Raw genomic sequence first — 19,473 nt, 5'->3', positions numbered from 1 at the left:
CTTTGGGTTTTACCTCCTTTTCCTTTTCCTTATCAGATTCTTGTGGCGGCTTCTTTTCAAGTTCAGTTAACACTTTTCCATTCCTTAATGTAATTTCTTTCACATGCTCTTTTGGGTTTCGGTGTTACTGGGTAAACTATCTTATTGCCTTTCTGAAACTAATTTAGCAAGCTGCCCAATTTGATTTTCAAGCCCTTGAATCGACGCTTGCTGATTTTTCAAAGCTGTCTCAGTGTTTTGAAACGATTCTCTGACACCGAAATAAATTTTTCCAACATCTTTTCAAGGTTTGATTTCTTTTTCAGTCGATAAGGTTGTTGCTAAAAATCTGGAGAATGTGGTGGTCTTTGATTTCCTTGAACCTCCCCATGAGAAATTTGGGTGGTTCCTCTAACCTGCATTATAGGTGTTACTGTAAGGGTTGTTTTGAGGTCTAGAATTATTGCCCATATAATTTATTTGCTCATTCTCCATGCTAGGTCCATAGGGTAAATATTCAGCATTGTTTATTCCACCTCCACTTGTGTCACACTGCATCATCAGATATACTTGTGTAGAAACACATAAACCATCAATCTTTCTATTCAAGAGTTCTACCTGGTTCGATAACATGATGACCGCATCAACGTTAAAAAACCAGCTACTTTTGTCGTCTTTGTCCTCATGACTTGCCACTGATAATTATTCAGTGGCATCTACTCTATAAACTCATAAGCCTCCTCAGCTGTTTTATTATTTATAGTACCACTGGTGACTGCATCGATCATTTGCCTAGTTGAGGGGTTCAAACCATTGTAGAAAGTCTAAACCTGTAGCCATAAAGGTAACCTATGGTTAGGGCACCTTTTCAATAAATCTTTATACCTCTTCAATGCATCATATAAAGTCTCTAAATCCATCTGTACAAAGGAAGAGATATCATTCCTCAACTTGGCAGTCTTAGCCGGTGGGAAGTACTTCAGCAAAAACTTCTCGGTCATTTGATCCCAAGTAGTGATAGAACCTCGTGGTAGAGAGTTCAACCACTTCTTATCATTATTTCTCAATGAGAAGGGAAATAGCCGTAAGTGAATGGCGTTTTCAGAAACACCGTTGATCTTGAAAGTATCGTAAAATTCCAGAAAATTAGCCAAATGAGTATTTGGGTCTTCATCCTGCAAACCATCGAACTGAACAAACTGTTGAATCATTTGAATAGTGTTAGGTTTCACTTCAAAATTATTTGCAGCAATAGCAGGCCTAATAATACTCGATTCAGCCCGAGTGAGAGTAGGCTTGGCATAATCGTACATAGTACGAGGACCAAGATTTGAATTTGGAGGATCCAAAGGAAGTAGCTAATTATTCTAATTATTAGCCATCTCCTCAGTAACATCCTCTTGCTCTTCCACTGTACTTTGTCGGTTCTGCGTTACTTCTCTACGGTTTCTATGAGCTGTACTTTCAATTTCACTGTCAAATAAAAGTGATCCTAATGGGTTTCTTCTAGTCATAAACTAAAGAAACCTGCCAGAAAAAAATAAAAGAAAAGTTAGTAAATAAAAATTAAAACAAAAATAAAATGAAATAAAAATAAAAATGGCTAAAGTAATAAAAATCTAATGTTCCTAATATTTTAGTCCCCAGCAACAGTGCCAAATACTTGATGACGTCACGAACTAACTAAAATACGACAAAGGCAAGCGCACCTATCGAATGGTAGTATAGCTATGGTGAGTCGGGAATATCGTATCCACGAGGACTAAAAGTACTAGTAATTACTATCCTTTTATTATCTAGCCGAATAAATTGAAGGGATTTATTTTAACCTAATCTTAACTAACCTAATTACTAAGAAGAAAAAGAGAATAAAGTAGGAAAATATTTGAAGAAAACTGATGAGAAAGCCAATACCAGGAAAGAATCCACCTAGACTTCACTTATTAATCTAAATCTGAATTAAAATATTTATTCACTTTTCTTAATCCATAGAAATCCCTAACTTATGTTAATATCTCTTTCGAAAATAAAAACAACTGACTCTAGGTTGATTAATTGAAATCTCTTTTTAATTAAAACCCCTATTGTCGCATTAACTCGATCTATGGATTCCCCTACTAGATTTGACTCTAATCCGGTAGATTTATGTCGTCTTATTTTTAGGATTGCATGTAACTCCACTCAATTATGCCAGATCTACTCTTAAATAGGGACTTTGCTTCACTGAATAAGTACATTAATTATGAATTAATATCCTAAATACATTAAAACATGAAATAAGAACACATAATTGAGATCAAGAACAAATATTTATCATGTAATTCAGTAAAATCAAATAATAAGATCCGTCTTAGGTTTTATCCTCCCTAGGTATCTAGGGAATTTAGCTCATACTTTTGGGGGAAAACATCTCAAAATTAGGAAAACAACAAAACATAAAGAAACCCAAAAACTTCGAGAGAAATTGAATGGAGATCTTCAGTCTTGAAGGAGATCCTGCTTCTTAGTTGAATCTGTTGGCGTTCTTCGAGTTTTTTCTTCGTTCAGATCTGCATGTCCCTTTAAGTCCTTTTTTAGTATGTATTTATAAACTTTAGAATGCTCAGAAACCCTAAAAATTGGCTTTTTCTACGTATTAGGGAAACAGGGTTTGAAATCGACACGGGCTGGCACATGGGCGTGTGTCCAGACTGTGTGGTTCACATGGGCATGTACTCAGCCCGTGTGGTAATGGTCTTAGCCATGTAGATCCTTAAATCAGCCCATTTTGTCCGTTTTTGGCCCGTTTTCCTCTCCTTTTGTTCCTCTATGCTCTCCTAAGTATAAAACATGAAATTAAAGGATTAGGAGCATTAAATTCACTAAATTAAATAATAAATCATCCAAAAACGCATCAAAAATGGGATTAAAATAAGTTACTTTTATGGCTTATCAACCTAAGTGCTTATGCCATAAATTTCCTTATGTAATTTGGGTTTAATACCACATAATTCCACATGTAACAGCCCAATTTAGAGCCTAGTTAGAATAGTGGTCTCGAGACCACAAATCTAAAGTCGAGTAAATTATTTTATTATTATTTTGGAGTCATTGCATGTTTATATTAGTGTGTGAAAAATTTGGTGAGTTAATTTTAACGTTCGTGAGCTCAATTGAGAAAAATGACTAAATCGCATAAAGTGCAAAACTCTTAAATTGACAGCTAAGGGTGTTAAATTTCCAAGCACCTTTAATTGGGGGTCTTTAAAGGGTAAATATACCCCCTAGGGAGGCATGGCTGGCCATAGGAGACAAACTTGGTCAAAAAGTCTAAATTTGGTGGGTTTGGTGGCTAAATTGATTAAAATAGAAATAAAATAAGAGAAAGATGATATCATCTTTCAGCTTTTTCTCTACCACCGAAGTTTCCAGCAAAGAATGGGGTTTTAAGAGCTTGAAATTTCAGCAACTTTAAGCCTTCACAAGTAAGTGATTTTAATGACTTTTCTTGAATATTTTTATACTTTTGAGACCCTTGAAGCATGAGCTTCCAAATGAGGGTACTATTTTGCAAAATGATCAAGAGTGTAGGGTTTTGCCATGAAAGGGTTTGTAATGTTTGCTGAGTTTTTATGGAAGAAAATAAGTCTTAGGTGTGTTATGAACAACTTTTGTGAAAGGTGTTAGCATGAAAACACCTAAAATGACTATTTTACATGAGTTGTAAAAGAGATGTTACGTATGTGAAATAGTGGGAATTTGGAGTTGCTATAAGAGTAAAAAATGGTTTGGCTAGGCTTAAGATATGAAGAAATTCGAGAAAAAATTATTTTCGAGCTTAGGGGAAAAACGATCATTTTGCAAAAGCATAGGGCAAATTGGTCATTTTGCCCAACTATGAATTGTAGAGTGCCTAGATTGATAAAGTGACTAAATAAGTGTATTTTGTTATTATAGATCAAGAAACACCGAATCCAAACCTAGGCCAAGGGAAAGCCAAGCAAATCGACTAAATCGACTAGTCGCCACATTTTGTAATCTGAGGTAAGTTGTATATAAATAGTACAACTACAATATTAATGTATGTGTTGAATTGTACTTGAATTTAACATAGCATGAATTGTTTGATTGTGGAATTGAGAAAGCAAGATGATAATAGAGATAGTAGAGTTCCCGTTTGAACCTAGGAAATAAATCGGATATTCATGCCATGACATATGGGCTATTGTGAGCTAGAGTAAGACATGTCTGGAACATGCATCGGCCACTTTATGAGAGCCAATGTAAGACCATGTTTGAGACATGGCATCGGTATTGAGACGAGTGCTAGTGTAAGACATGTCTAGGACATGCATTGGCCTCGAGACGTAAGCCAATATAAGACATGTCTGGGACATGCATCGGCTACAAGATGTGTCAGTGTAAGACCCTGTCTGGGACATGGCATCGACACAAATATGCTAAAACTTGTATAAGACCATGTCTGGGACATGGCATCGACACCTGTACCCATTTTTGAGGTTAAATAAGTATCTGATAATGTTCTAAATGGTTCGACAATGAATGTATGATTTTAAGTTATCAAGGAAAGTAAAACTGTGTTGTAAGTGGTATACGTACCTATATGTTATGTATGAAATGTGAGCTCAATATATGCTATGTGAGGTGTATTGAATATTAATGAGTAAGTTTGGCGTATGCCACTTGTGTATTATGATATTTGTTAATGGATAATAAATTTATGTTATATATTTATTTATGTGCAACTTACTAAGCTTTATGCTTACTCCCTCTCCTTTTCCATTTTCTTATAGTGCCGCCTATTTAGCTCAAGGATTAACGAAAGTCAGAGATATCGATCACACTATCAACTGAAGCATTCGGTATAGTTTGATTTATATTTTTGAGTATGACATGTATAGGGAACTAGACTTGTGTTCTGTGTCATTATCAATTTGGCCAAATATATTGGTTTGGGATAAATCTCTCATTGTATTAAGCCTTGAATGATGGTTAATATTCATTTTGATTTATATATAAAGATGTTATCTTCATCAATGAGTAAAATGCACTCATGGAATGTTGTTTATTGTAGCTGATGTGGTTGCATGAGTTAGCCTTGTATTGGCTTTAGTTGATTAATGTGTGGATTGTGTAAGTAAGGGTGGCAAAGAGGCTTGGTAAATAGCCTTGTATTGTCCACATGGGTAGACACACGGGCGTGTGTCTAGGCCATGTGTGACACACGGTCTACCCTATGGGCATGTGGTCTAGTCGTGTGTCCCCTGCACGTAAAAATTTTAAGTCAGTATGCATGATAGTAAACACACGGACAGAGACACGGCCGTGTGTCTCAGCCGTGTGAGGGACACGGCCTAGCACACGGGCGTGTGCCTTGGCCGTGTGTCATTTTGGGGATGCTGACATCAGAAACAGAATGTCCATGTTTTTACACATGGGCTAGGACACGAGCATGTCATGGTCGTGTAAAGGACACGGGCTAGGCACACGGGCGTGTGTAAGGCCGTGTGAAAACCCCTGTAAGTGTGCATTTAGAATAAATTTCACACGGGTGTGCCCCTATATTGCTTAGGTCGTGTGAACCACACAACCCATCAACACGACCATGTTGAAATGGCCACAAGGGCGTGTTGCCCTTCTACACGGACGTGTTGCCCTTTTACACGGACGTGTTGCCCTTCTACACGAGTGTGTGTCATGTCTCTAAGATAAATTTTCTATAAATGATTTAAGGGCTTGGGTTGATCTCGAATAGTTCTCAATGGTCGATTAGGGGCTCGTAGGCCTATAACAAAAGGTTTAAAGTAGAAATTGAAACAGTTTTAAATTGGACCGAGTCTGCGTGACTTGTGAACGTTTGGGCGCATGAGATCCAGTTAGGTAATGCCTCGTATTCTGCTCCGGCGTAGGTTACGGATATGGGGTGTTACACCACATGTAAGGTTTCATTATAGGATGCAACTGTTTTTAGTAAGTAAAAGTTGTCATAAGTATTTAAATAACCAGTTTCAACAACATTCGAATTCAAAGACAAAATAAGTTGATTGTTTCCGAATGAACACTAATATCCAAATTTTTCCAATGAAGAAACTGAAACTAAATTTCGTCTAAATGACGGTACAATAAAAGTGTCTTTTAAATCCAAATAAAAACCAATTCCTAATAACAACCTAAAATACCCAATCACTTCCACTTTTACTGATTTTCCATCGCACATAAAGATGTATCTTTCACCATCACCTGGCTTTCAGTAACTCAAGCAACCTTGCATAGAAACACTTATGTGAGTAGTAGCACCAGAATCTATCCACCAAGTGTTTCTAGGTACTGAAGCTAAATTAACCTCATAACTGACCAAATTAAAAAATTATATCTTTCTTTGCACGCCAGACATGATATTTGATACAATCTTTCTTCACGTGTCCAAATTTGTTACAACAGAAACAACTCTCTGTAGCTTGATGTTGTTTCTTTTAAACTGGACCCTTAGCATCTTCATTCTGATATATTTTTTTCTTGCTCTTATCTTTAAGGGTATTGGCCAAATGAGCACTTTCAGACTTATCATGCTTCAACCTTTCTTCCTCTTGCACACAATGAGAAATGAGCTCATTTAGAGTCTATTTCTCCTTTTAACAGTTATAACTAATTTTAAATTATTAAATTGTGCAGGAAGCGATACTAAAACCCATAAGAACGAGCAATTCCTCAAAAAGCTCGATCGTAAGTACCTTAAGTCTTGAAGTAGTATGTAACATCTCTATAATGTACTCCCTTACGTTTCCTTTACCCTTATACTTCATAGACATCAAAGAAGTGAGAAGTGATGTCATCTCAACCTTATCATTTTTAGCAAAACATTTTTCAGTTTCATCAAGGAAACCTTTGGCCTGAGTAATCTCTTCAGATTCTGTGCCCCTAAAGGCTTCTGGAATGTTGTGTTTCATGATCATTAGACTCATGTGATTTAAACGATCCCACCTTTCAAAATCCCTCTTAACATTAGGGGTGTTTTTGTAACACCCCGTACCCGAGTCCGTCGCCGGAGTCGGACACGAGGGGTTTGCAGACTTAAATCACTTCTTTGCAGTCCAATTTAAAAATTTCCAGGCAGTTGGCTAACTGTGTCACTGTCACCTTAAAAATCATATCTTGATTTATAAAACTCGAAAATCAGTTTCGTAATTTTTCCCTGAAACTAGACTCATATGTCCATCTACATATTTTTTTCTAGAATTTTTGGTCGGGCCAATTAGTACAGTTTATTAGTTAAAGTCTCCCCTGTTACAGGGTGCGACTACACTGACCTTCATGCATTACGATTTGGATATCTCCCTGTACAGGGCTTCAATGCTGATGCCGTTTGTTTCTATAGAAACTATACTCAAAGAGGAATCTATACATATATGGCATGACTCCTAATTATCTCTGGTTAATTTATAATGAATTTCCAAAGTCGGAACAGGGAATCCAGAAACCGTTCTGGCCCTGTCTTACGAAAACCTAATTATCTCTTAACATACCACTCATATGACCGTTTCGTTTCTTCCATATGAAAGTGGGTTCATCAAGGTTCATTTAAATAATTTATTCACTATTTAATTATATTCCTACTATTTTTAGTGATTTTTCAAATCTACATCACTGCTGCTGTCAGCATCTGCCTTTAAGGTAGACTTTACCTATTTCATAGTTTCCATGATTCAACTAGCTCTTTAGCATAAATAGCACAAATTATGATAGTGATTAACCATTCCCATGGCCAATCCTTGTTAAGCATATCCACACCTCTCAATAACCATATCCATACCAAATGATTATAACATTATGCTCAAACATATATAAGCCATTTTCGCATGGCTATCCAAAATTATACAAATCCAAAGGGTCCATGACCCACTACAAAAGGGTAGTACTATACATGCCATTTTCAGAGTTCAACCAAAAGTGTACCAAAAGGGCTTTGATAGTGTGGGCGACTTCGACTTCAATAATCTCGAGTCCGATGCTGACGAACCAAAATCTATAAAACAGAGATTCAAAGAACGGAGTAAGCATTTAATGCTTAGTAAGTTTTAAGCAAGACAAAGTGTTCTCAATCACTATTATTGGTCATTCATTTCAACTGTTCGATGAAATTAATCTAGAGCTTCATCTTGATCTATAATATCATTAAACGCAACACTTGGCTGCCACATATATACTTTCGAATAATAATGACCTAGATGGTCAAATATTTCCTAAGCACATTCTCACATTTGGAGTTATAATATTAATCACATTTACCTACCTCTTTGATACTGATAATTCACCTCGAAATCACTCCACCGATGAGTAAGTAATACGTACCTGAACATCTTGAATACATAATACTTATTTGATGGTAACTTAATGCAGATACTTAATATCAAAGTCTTACTTGAATCCTAGCATTTAGCCGTCGGGTCTTTAAAGCTCGGATATAGTACGAGCACGAAGCCTACGGACATTAATCAGGATAATACTCTCGCATAAAGCCTGCGGGGTTTTAACCCGGATATAGTACTGACACAATTGCCCTTCGGGACTTATCACATTTATACACTTTCACATCCATCACGTTGGCCACTCGGCTCTGTCACATATATACACTTTCACATTCATCACATCGGCCATTAGGCCTCATCACATATATACACTTTCACATTCATCACATCGGCTATTAGGCCTTATCACATATATACACTTTCACATTCATCACATCGGCCATTAGGCCTTATCACATATATATACACTTTCACATTCATCACATCGGCCATTCGGCCTTATCACATATATACACTTTCACATTCATCACATCGGCCATTAGGCCTTATCACATATATATACATTCACATCACAATTATCCAAATATACTTCACATATCACATATACTATCATGTATACACATTGTCTTGGCCGAATCTACATTAATCATTTCCCAATGAATAATTCAATTTCACGCCATACTATCATTTCATATTCGAATACTCATAAACTTACAATTTCACAAATTTTAATATCAAAGATCCATCTAACACTCATGTATCGTTTTACAATATCACGATTTAGAATTCACGTATGGGTTTAATCAATAGCTTATGAGTAACTAAAACAAGTTTTATCCATGTTTACAACAAAATCACATATTCACTACGAGCTGTTTTCCTGAGCAGTAGTCACTAAATTATTTATAACTGGAGCTAAAAAACTCCAAATCACTTGCCGTTAATTTTCCCTGAATATAGACTCATATATATTCCATCCATAAAATTTTCAGAATTTTAGGTTTGGCCAATCAATACCAGATTTTTCTTAAAGTTTCCCCTGTTTCACTGTTTGACTAATCTGACCACTCTTCACTACGAATCAAATTTCTCATTTTACAGAATTCAAAATGTGTTGTATTTGATTTCATTTGAAACGAGACTCATTAAGGAGTCTAAGCATATAAATTTTATCTTATAACCATTTTTTTACAATTTATAATGATTTTCTAAAAACAGAACAGGGGATTTCGGAGTCATTCTGACACTGTCTCACACAACTTTAAATATCTCTTTATAGGAAATTTGTTTGCTCACAAGGTCTCTTTTATAAGAAACTAAACTAATTAAGCCTTGATTACATATTTTATTCGGCCTATAATTCCACACCAACAATTTATAGTGATTTTCTAAAATCACGTTACTGCTGCTGTCCAAAGCAAATTATTACAATTTGCTCTTAACCTTCCAAGTCCAAACATATATGAACTTACCATTTGAGTTTAAGACATATCATGGCCACAACATATCTTATTAAATCAACTCATTATGTCCTATTATGATTGAATTTACTCAACATTTAATCACTTAAAACTTACCTCGGAAGTGGTCGACGATTAGATGTCCACGGCTATTCGTTTACTTTCTCTTTTCCCCTATCCGACTTTGATCCTCTTTGCTCTTAAGCTTAAGTAAAACAATAGATTTGCTTAAGTACTTAACTAATATTATTCACTTAACAATCACATTTGGCAATCACATATCATTTAATCTTTGATTGACCAATTTAACACATACCAAAATCCAATCATACATCTAACCTTTATCTCAATACCAAACCGAGTTATAAGATCATACATTATACTAAGCATATTATTAAACATACCTATTCAATTTAGCTAATTTCATAGCCAATTAATCACCTTACCCCACATTACTCAATGCCGAATATTAACCCAACATCACAAGCATAATCACCATGAAACTTACCTTAATACACATTTTATCCCATTGCCGAATACATATATATATATATATATCATCAAACAAATCAACTAGTTTAGCATTCAAATTCTTCTAACCATTCCTTAATCATTTACTCAATGAACAACAATCCAAGCACATCAAAGCATAGTCGAATGTATCATTCTTCTTAAATTCAAAAATAAATGCATGGGCTAACTTCAAAATCTATTTAACAATTCAACTTTATAAACACATATTCGGCTAGGAAGAAAGATTGATAATTTAACAACCTTAGCTTAACATATAATTTGTTGTGACACATCTTTAAGCATTCTTTTATTCCATCAACTCAATAACTAAACTCATATTCGGCAATGGCCTCCAATATAGTGACCGATTCTTCTCAACTAGCACCTAGTGTACACACATGATCATTTGTTTGATTCAAGCACCTATCCACCAAAAATTCATCCAAATTAACAAGAACAACAACCACATTCTTTGTTATCTACCATGACCGAAACCCATATTCATTCACCAAATATCAAAAATTTATCATCAATTTGACATATAAGGACATAACCAAATGTTTCTTGCAACACAAACTCAAAAATTAACACATGGGTCATGTTATGAGCACCAAAACAAACTCAACTTCACAAAAATTCCAAAAGAATCACATGATATCATACCTTAATTCCCCCCACACAAGATGGCCGAATGCCTTAGGTGTGCTTTCTTCCATTTCTTGGTTAGTTTCGGCTTGAGAGAGGTAGGAGAAGAAGATGAACATTTTTTTTTCTTTTGTTTTCTTCCTTCAATTCACGGCAATGGAAGGGGGGGGGCAACCACACACATTTTTTTTTGTCATCATTTACCTTCCCATTATTATTTTATCCTTTCTCCCATAAACCATTAGCACAACATGTTTTATGACATGTTTTGCCCATCACCCTTTGTCATGGCTGGCCACTAGTAATTAAATGGGGGAAATTGACATGCAAGTCCACCCTTTTGATTACATGCACTAATAGATCCTTATGGATTAACCTATCACATTTCAAAAGTGTCACACATAAGTCCTATTACTAAATTCACATGCAATCGACTAAATCGAAGCTAAAAACTTTCACACATTCATATTCACATATTTTAGACAATAAATATCATATTCAAATAATTTGATGACTCGGTTTAGAGGTCCCGAAACCGCTTTCCGACTAGGGTCATTTTAGGGCTGTCACAATTTTTCCCAGTGAGAGGTGCAAGTTGTTCTTCCTTGGTGCAAGGCCTATGTCCATACAGGCTAGCACTATAAGTTAGTGCCTTTTTCATTCCTTAAAATTAGTTCCATTAAGTATGTGTATAAAATTTATATTAGCAGATATTGTGGCAGCAGAAGATGAACCAACTCAATATAGAACAAATAAAAACAAGCTCACATCAATATTCATAAGTAAACAGTAAATTTAAGACAATGGCTAATCCCGTCTCAGGATATCAGACACAACATTAATATTAATAGCATGCGATACTCTTGTTGTAGCAATAAAAAATTAACAATAGATTACGTCAAACAATTAATTAATCTTTGGACTAACTTATTGCTCACATAAAATACCTTATAATTGGCACACATTTATCACCACAGATGTCGTTGAAATTCTGCCAAATATTAACTTACCTTTGGGTCAATTAATAAATGCATGAATCACAAAAATATATAATCATCTTGATATTTCAAATAAACTAATCTACACAAAAGAGGTCACTTTGGCAACGTTTTGTTTCCACTAATCTATTTAAAATATTAGACATCCTTAATTAAAAGCCAAAATCTAAATTTAGTTGTTTCAAAATATTTATCTTAATATTATCTTTCAATCAAATTAAAAGATAATTGTGTATATATACGTATTTATATACTTTTCGAAAACAACATGCATGTATTATATATGTATATAAAAGTATATATATGAATTAAGTCATACCTATATATTGTTAACCTTTTTTTTAATCCATCTATTCAAAATCATCCAAATTAAAAAAATAATAAAATAAAACCTTAAAATTTTAATGACTAACTTGTCCTTCAAGCATTATTTATTTATTATTAAGCATAATCAGGAGCAAAAGCATAATATGCATATAGCAAACTAGATTTTAACCTTAGGCAGCTTATATTGTGCGTTATTTTATATGCGCGTACATGCTAAAACAAGCAAAATAATTGACATAATGCCATAAAACTTAATCTATAACGAATTATCTGATTTGTAGAATTAATCCAAAAATTATAAATCAAGATTTACATACAATAAATCAAGAATATCAAAAATGTTATATTATGCAATTGCAATCAAAACATTCTAAACAAGAAACTCTTAAAAGATCAAACCCATAATTAATCCAAGATTCATCATTGAATGGAAATTAAATAAAAAAATAACCCTAAAAATATTTAATCATAATTAACCAAAATCTAAAAAACATTTACAAGAATTTCAAAGATTCAAGATGGATATAATAGAAATATCAAATCTATAAGATCTGAAAAAAGAATCAATCCAAAAATAATAGAGAATCGATTCATTCCAAAAAGAATAGAAACTTAATTAATTCCCAATGATTCAACATGGTAAGGCTCGGATGGCAATTGTTAGAATCGTAAATCAAGATATGATATAAAACTTAAAAAATCATAAATCAGGATCTATCATGTCAAATCATAGAAAACAAAACGATATCAGAACTAGATGAGGTAGCATACCTGAATCCATGGATATCTTGAAATTTTCTGGATCTTAGAGTTTTGATATTCCAAATTAGCACACAAGAAATTTAGAGAATATTTACTCTCTCTTTCTTAAGGATGAGATATTAGAAAAGTTGTAAGTATAATTTGGGAACCATAGCCCTAATATATATAACTTTGGCACATTAGCCCTAATTTCTAATTAGTCCGTCATTAATTAGAAATTAATTACTAGAGTATCTACTCATATTTGACCCATACTTTATTTAATAATTAAAGCCTATTAAACCTTAACCAAATTAAATCACTTTTAATTTAGGTTAATCTATCATATAAATAAATAATAACATGTATTACCCTTATTATATATATAATATCCATATTTTTCAATTATTACATAATTTTTTATTTTAACACAAAGAGAGCACTTCCTGAGATGAAGTTGACCCACCAATCTATTAAAAGAGATGCTAAATATATACTAACTTAAAATAAATAAATAAAAAGTTGAAAAATTAATCAGGACCAAATAGGATCCAAACTTAAGAAAAGCCTTAAACAAAGCACATCTCTGGATGGGTCTTTAAAGTAAAAAATGGAAAAACAAGATGAAAGGTCAAGTTTGTGATTATTGTCGGCTAATGAGTTCTGGGAGGAATATGTGCGAAAGAAATATCTCTAGGAAGTACATCACTACATCGTATATGAAAAGTTGGCATGATAGTGACACAATCCCTAAGCGCCTTTTTTTATGGTTATTTAATAATATATTTTTATTTTTTTAATTTTACAATAAATTTATATGGATTAAAAATTTTATTCGTTCCACTGAGGATATGCTTAATTGAGCTTTAGGTATCCTGCAATCAGACATGAGGAATTAGAACATCCGTCTTTAGTAATAAGACTAATGACAGCACAATTTCCATTTTTTATATTGATGTTTAGCCTGGTTGCAAGTTAAAGTCCATCTCTTAAATCCCTATAATTCTGCTTCAAGGCTTGTGGCTTTTGGGATGTAATGGTTTATTCCACTGATCCACCTTCCATTAGAGTCAAGGATAGTAAGTTTATTTGATTGGAAAATCCTCCTACAAAATACACCCAACATGCACAGGTGCAGCTTGGAAATAAATATATGAATCTATGCATTTTGGGTGCCACAACTTGCACAAATTGTTTGCCAAGGTGAAAAAATGGCTAGCAATATATAGAAAGAAAGCCATATACATCATATATACATGTATTCTTGTTTATCAGTGAAGTACAGCAGCAAGAAGCACTAGTATAAAAAAGAGAGAGGAGAAAGAAAAGCTTTAAATATAGATGGTGAAGAACTAAAGAAGGATGGAAGGAATATCAAATGTAGGCAACACCAATCTCTGGTGTTGCATGTCCATGAAGGGACAAGAGGCAAACTACAACGGCCATGGTGATGGAAATAGCTGCTGAAGTCACAGCATTAAAAGTTGCAGAGAATCGCCTCTCTTGCAGATCCCACAGCGTCCTAACAAACAATCCCAAGCCATCAATCACCACCGCCAGCACCACCGCCATCTTTTAAAACGAAATTGTCAAGGGGTTACAGAGGAGAGGCTTTTATATTGATGGGAAACTCTCTCTCGGCTAGATAAAAAAGGAGTTATAAATGAAACTTCGACAGTGTCGTTTTGCAGCTGAAGAAAAAGAGGGTTAGTAGGTAAAAACCGTAAAGGCCGAAGGGATGGAGTGATGGAGACTACCGTCATTTTCCATGGCTTTTTCACGAAAAGGTTAAAGAAGGCGGCAGCTTCCGCGTTTCTTCCCATTTTCACCTGCGCTACCATTTTGCTATTTGGGAGCATATGGTTAGTAGAGCAATGGAGCTCCATACAGTCTATTTCCTTACAAGATACATGATTTTAAATAGCAAGAAAATGAAAAGAAGAAAAAAAAACCTATATTAATTGGGATTGTTAACCACATTAAGGCGAGCCAATTGGATCTTTTTTTCCCTTCTTGTATGGGATTTTTGCTTCATCATTCTTGTGATTCATACCCTGTCTTAAAAGTCGATGTCTTGGCTAAGGATGATCATATTTCTTGTTTTTTCCCCCTTTATTTTCTTGGTAATAATACAGGATGAATAATATCATTCTCTCAAAAGTCTACATTTTGTAATGATGATTTGCTATTAGTCATATGTTAATTTGATTATTAATTCAATGATACTTTATACCATGCTGATTGCCAAAATCATCTGAAGCTTTGTAATAGGAGGGGCTTGAATCCTCCTATTTAAAAATAGACCATTACAGCATTGTCGGGAGAGGTATCACAAATCCCAAAAGGATTAGTCTTCATGGACAAGGAAAATACCTTGGTTATACCCAAACAAAAAGACACTATTACAGAGCATGTAAAAGTTACATGCAACTTACAAGAAAAGTGATATCTAGCATCAGCTCAAGAGAAAAATAAATAAATAAAGAAGGGGAGGCATTGCCATGCATGATCATGAATCAATTATGATCATCATTCATCAAGGAAAAACAACCATCTAAACAGCTTCAAATGTTTGGCCTATACTTGTTGCCCAGATCTTTTGCTTAACTGAGCAAGAAAAAGAAAAAGGCAAAAAGAGATTAGATGACTGAAAATGCGTATAAGATCATGATTTTCAAACTTGAGACTTTACCTGCATCTCTCTAGCCATTGAAGGTAGCCACCTCTCTCCCCTAATCCTTTTCAGTTCCGCGATCCTGGCTTCCTCTCTCTTTGCTTTTTCTTTGGCTGTTGCTTCTTTAGCTTCCAATCTAGCTAACGATCTCTGGCTTGCATATCTTGCTGCAGCCAATATATCTTTTCCATCAACAGCTATGGACAATAGTTGTCGTCTGAACTGCATACCACCATGTAGCCAAATATAAATTAAGAGGAATAATCCAAAGTAAAAAGGGGGAAAAAAGAGTTAACAGAAACAAAAGAGATCCAGACAACAAGCGGACCTCTTTTGAGTTCTCATCAATCCCTCTTCTGGGAAGAAGTTTTGGTTTCTTTTGGGGTCCTTGAATTTCATCTGACAGCAAACAAATAACTCTCAGACCTCAAATACCATAACGTAGATAACCCTTCCGAGAGCTAGCTCAGAAGATAAGAGCAAATGCACAAACACATTGCAATATCAACACCAATCTGGTATCCTGTAATAACAGTTCAAATTTATTCAAAAGCAATAGGTAGAATCCCTTTGAAAAGTTTCATTAGTAACCTAAATAGGCTGCCATTTTTTCCCATTCACTAAACTCTGAATCTAGAACCAATCATTTGAGACAAATGTAGTAGCAAAAGAGACAAGAAAAGGTTGAACAATGCAGACTGTAAAAACATTTCTCTAATTGCAGCAAGAGATGAAAATAAGGGAAAGACGTACTCACCTAAGTGGTCAAATACTATCCCAGGAGTAGAATTTTTAAATAAACGAACTCCACTTTCATTTACCACGCTATCATCATCTGGGACATTACAGGCATCCTTCACTATCACTAAGTGCTTCTCTAACATGTTATCCAAAAGCTTTTGTGCCTGCTTATGACTTTGTGAGTTAGCAAACAAAACAAAATAGCTCAAGTGTTCAAACCGAATACTATTGCAATTGAATGAATACATACATATATATGATTTAAACATTATGAATTGAAAATTACTAAAATTGAGTCCTTTTAAGTCGTAGAACTGATCTGAAATAACCTCCATTAAAGTTCCTTCGAAGAAAATTAAACTTTCCGGCAGTGCACTCAAAATTGATGCCAAATTATGGTGAAAAAAATGAGTCTTATGGAAACTATCAATCCAATAAGCATGATTCAACACTCGGCATGGAATCTAAGAGTTCATATTTTTTTGAAGTAGATATTAATCCAATTATTTGCAAAATTACCCAGATAAGCTAATGCTAAAATAACAAAGATAGAAACATTTGGGAACCTTGAGTTGGTAGTTTTTAAGCTTCTGGGGTTGCTTTCTCTGATTTATTTCATCAGATTTATCAACATAATCATCTGTATCTGGGGTTGGATTTGAAACGAGGTTGTTTCTTGTTGTTTGTGTTGTTACAGTGGAGCTGTTGGAACCGTTAGCAGTGAAAGTGGCGGTAGTGGTTGCAGCTATAGATTGAATGGCAGCTTTCCACTCGGCGTCCCCGTCTTCTTCGCCGCTGCTGCTGCCGCCGCCGCTACGGGTTGGTCTTGCCATTGCTAAACCCACAATTATCACCGTTGGAATATAAACCCTGTGGGATAAATAATTGGGACTCTTTTAGGCTTGCTTTGTTCTATCCATGCAGGCCAAACCTGGCTTAAATATTTTATAAAATGGGCCTAAGAATTAATCTAAATTTTTTAGAATTTTAATGATAAGAATCATTTGACTTTAAGTTAGATGTTTCAATGGATCTAATTTTACTTTCGAATTGCCATGACCAAATCATTTGAATTTAATTTTGTTGCCCACTTTGGTTACATTCCACTCTGAAAATGCTATTTAGTTTATTTGAATTAAAAGTTAAATTAAATTATTTAGTTCAATTCTTATAATAATTTATTCTCATATTGCTTAATAAACTTAAAACTTAAGTCATATTATCTAAAATTAAGATCCAAATATAACAAGATGGTTTGTGGGTTCTATGCTTAGAAAAAAAACTGTTTAAAAAATATAAATTCTAAATTGTGAAATTGGTTTTTAATTTAATATTAACAAAAAGACTTAGATTTTAAATTTTAAAAGTAAAATAAATTAATTTTTAAAATAAAAATAGAGAGAGTTAAAAATCAATTTTAGGTTTCAATTCTGCTAGTTATTCAATCAAAACCCAATTTTATCATTAAAAATTGTACTGATTTTGCCAACAACATTTACATATTACACGTAATTGTAAAGCTTGATCTTTTCCCCTCTTTCTTTTCAGAGATAAAAAAAATATTAAGCTTTCAAAGTCGACTAAATTAGGCGTAAGAGCCGCTTTTTTTTTTTTTTAATTAGCTCTTTAGGCTGTTTTTTATTTAGCGAAATAGAATGTTTTAAAGTTGACTCTCCCTTTCTCTCTCCTAAAAACTCTAATTATTTTTAATATTTTAAGGCTAGGGTTAGGGCTTGGTGTATATTTTAAGGTTTATGGTTTTTTGAAAAGTTTTATGGTTTAGGGTTAAAACTACGAAAGTTTATAGGTAGATTTAAGGGTTTAGAGATGTAATAAAGCGCCTCAGAACACATATGTCATAGCTGGATAAGGCCATCACCTCAAAAACTCATCGTGGAGAAATTTGGTTTTGAAGTAATAATGCTTGATACGATCAGGGGTCGAAGTTTAAGTGGAGGTCCCAGTCGACGACCTCGATGCGGTCAAGGGTTCGAGTATAACCGGGGGGCAAGGTGACAATCGTTATGCAATCAGGTGTTCAAGCTTTTTGGATACACACAAACAATGCTCTATATATACCATACATAAGATTGAGACCATAATCATACGAAAAAACTCTGGGAACTTTTAGTGTAATCAACATAATTTTTTTCTCTATTTTCAAGCAGCCAGTATCTTTGACCTTTCATTCTTATCCGAAAGCTGACACCGAGGTGGACACAAGAGGACTCTCAGGTGGAGAGCAGATGTTCCGACATAGTAGAGGTCAAACTTGGGTCGGCGCAGCGCTACAGTGGATGTAGTTATTAATGGTTTGTTTAATAACAACAACAATCATCGCCCTAAAAAGAGCATCACATTTCCTTCACCACAATAGTTGCTCCTCGCTTGAGAGTCTTCTTGTGTCCACAATTGCGTCGACCTTTGAATAAGAAGGAAGGTTAAATGTACTAATTACTTGGAAATGGAGAAAAACGGTAGTTGCCACCAGACTCACAACTATAGTAGGAGCAGGCAACCACCAATCGACATCATATTTGGTACTATGGCTCGACACATCTCCCAGTATAACGTAGATAAGACGACAGATCCCCAACTTGGTTTTTCACATTCATTGAAGTCCACTAGATGTAGTAGTCACCTTATGTGCATCAAATTTCGAGATTTTTCGGGCATTAAAATGCCCCTGATTAACCTCATGATAAATGCTCAAGTGTATTGTTCTATGACCTCCTTTGTTGGGTCTTCAAGGAGCTCGTCAAAATTATCCTTCAACTAGTTGATCGATATCCGACCACATTCGAACTTGTCCGGGATCTTCCCCAACAGTGCTCTACAGATGTCCATTTTACTCAGAACAACTGTTGATCCCATGATGACTGACTCATCTATCGGTAGACCGAGTTGTAGCGCTACGTCTTTGAGTGTGATTGTACACTTGCCGCATGAAAGGTGGAAAATGTGTGTTTCGAGCCTCTATTTTTTCACCAACATGTTGATTAGTCTAAGATCGAGTTTGCAGCCCTTGGTCATGCGAGACGTATGCAAGAATCCAGCCTCTTACAAGTGGCCACGAATTTCAGGGATCG

General features: G+C 34.7%; 1 protein-coding gene and 2 non-coding genes across 4 annotated transcripts; 1 reads left to right on the top strand and 2 right to left on the bottom strand.

Annotated features, from left to right (window-relative positions):
* The first annotated feature begins 825 nt into the window (after window positions 1-825).
* LOC121210523 (small nucleolar RNA R71) lies at window positions 826-932 on the top strand. Its single transcript, XR_005905641.1, has one exon. It is a non-coding gene; the product is annotated as a small nucleolar RNA R71 (small nucleolar RNA).
* Window positions 933-1,474: 542 nt separating this feature from the next.
* LOC121210575 (U7 small nuclear RNA) lies at window positions 1,475-1,537 on the bottom strand. Its single transcript, XR_005905690.1, has one exon. It is a non-coding gene; the product is annotated as a U7 small nuclear RNA (small nuclear RNA).
* Window positions 1,538-14,193: 12,656 nt separating this feature from the next.
* On the bottom strand, window positions 14,194-17,331 carry LOC107899320 (uncharacterized). 2 transcript variants are annotated; one of them, XM_041081836.1, is made up of 6 exons: window positions 16,951-17,331; window positions 16,401-16,548; window positions 15,972-16,042; window positions 15,662-15,865; window positions 14,692-15,576; window positions 14,194-14,541 (listed from the first exon to the last, which is right to left on the bottom strand). In XM_041081836.1, the coding sequence occupies exons 1-5, from the start codon at window positions 17,215-17,217 to the stop codon at window positions 15,547-15,549; spliced, it is 720 nt and encodes a 239-aa protein (XP_040937770.1). In that variant the 5' UTR covers window positions 17,218-17,331; the 3' UTR covers window positions 14,194-14,541; window positions 14,692-15,546. The 2 variants fall into 2 exon arrangements, with proteins under 2 accessions (XP_040937770.1, XP_016680494.1); XM_016825005.2 differs by having other exon boundaries at window positions 14,727-15,576.
* Between the last annotated feature and the right edge of the window lie 2,142 nt (window positions 17,332-19,473).

This window comes from Gossypium hirsutum, chromosome A11, assembly GCF_007990345.1.
Source record: "Gossypium hirsutum isolate 1008001.06 chromosome A11, Gossypium_hirsutum_v2.1, whole genome shotgun sequence".
NCBI classification, from domain to species: Eukaryota; Viridiplantae; Streptophyta; class Magnoliopsida; order Malvales; family Malvaceae; genus Gossypium; species Gossypium hirsutum.
This window is presented reverse-complemented; position numbering and strand designations above follow the sequence as displayed.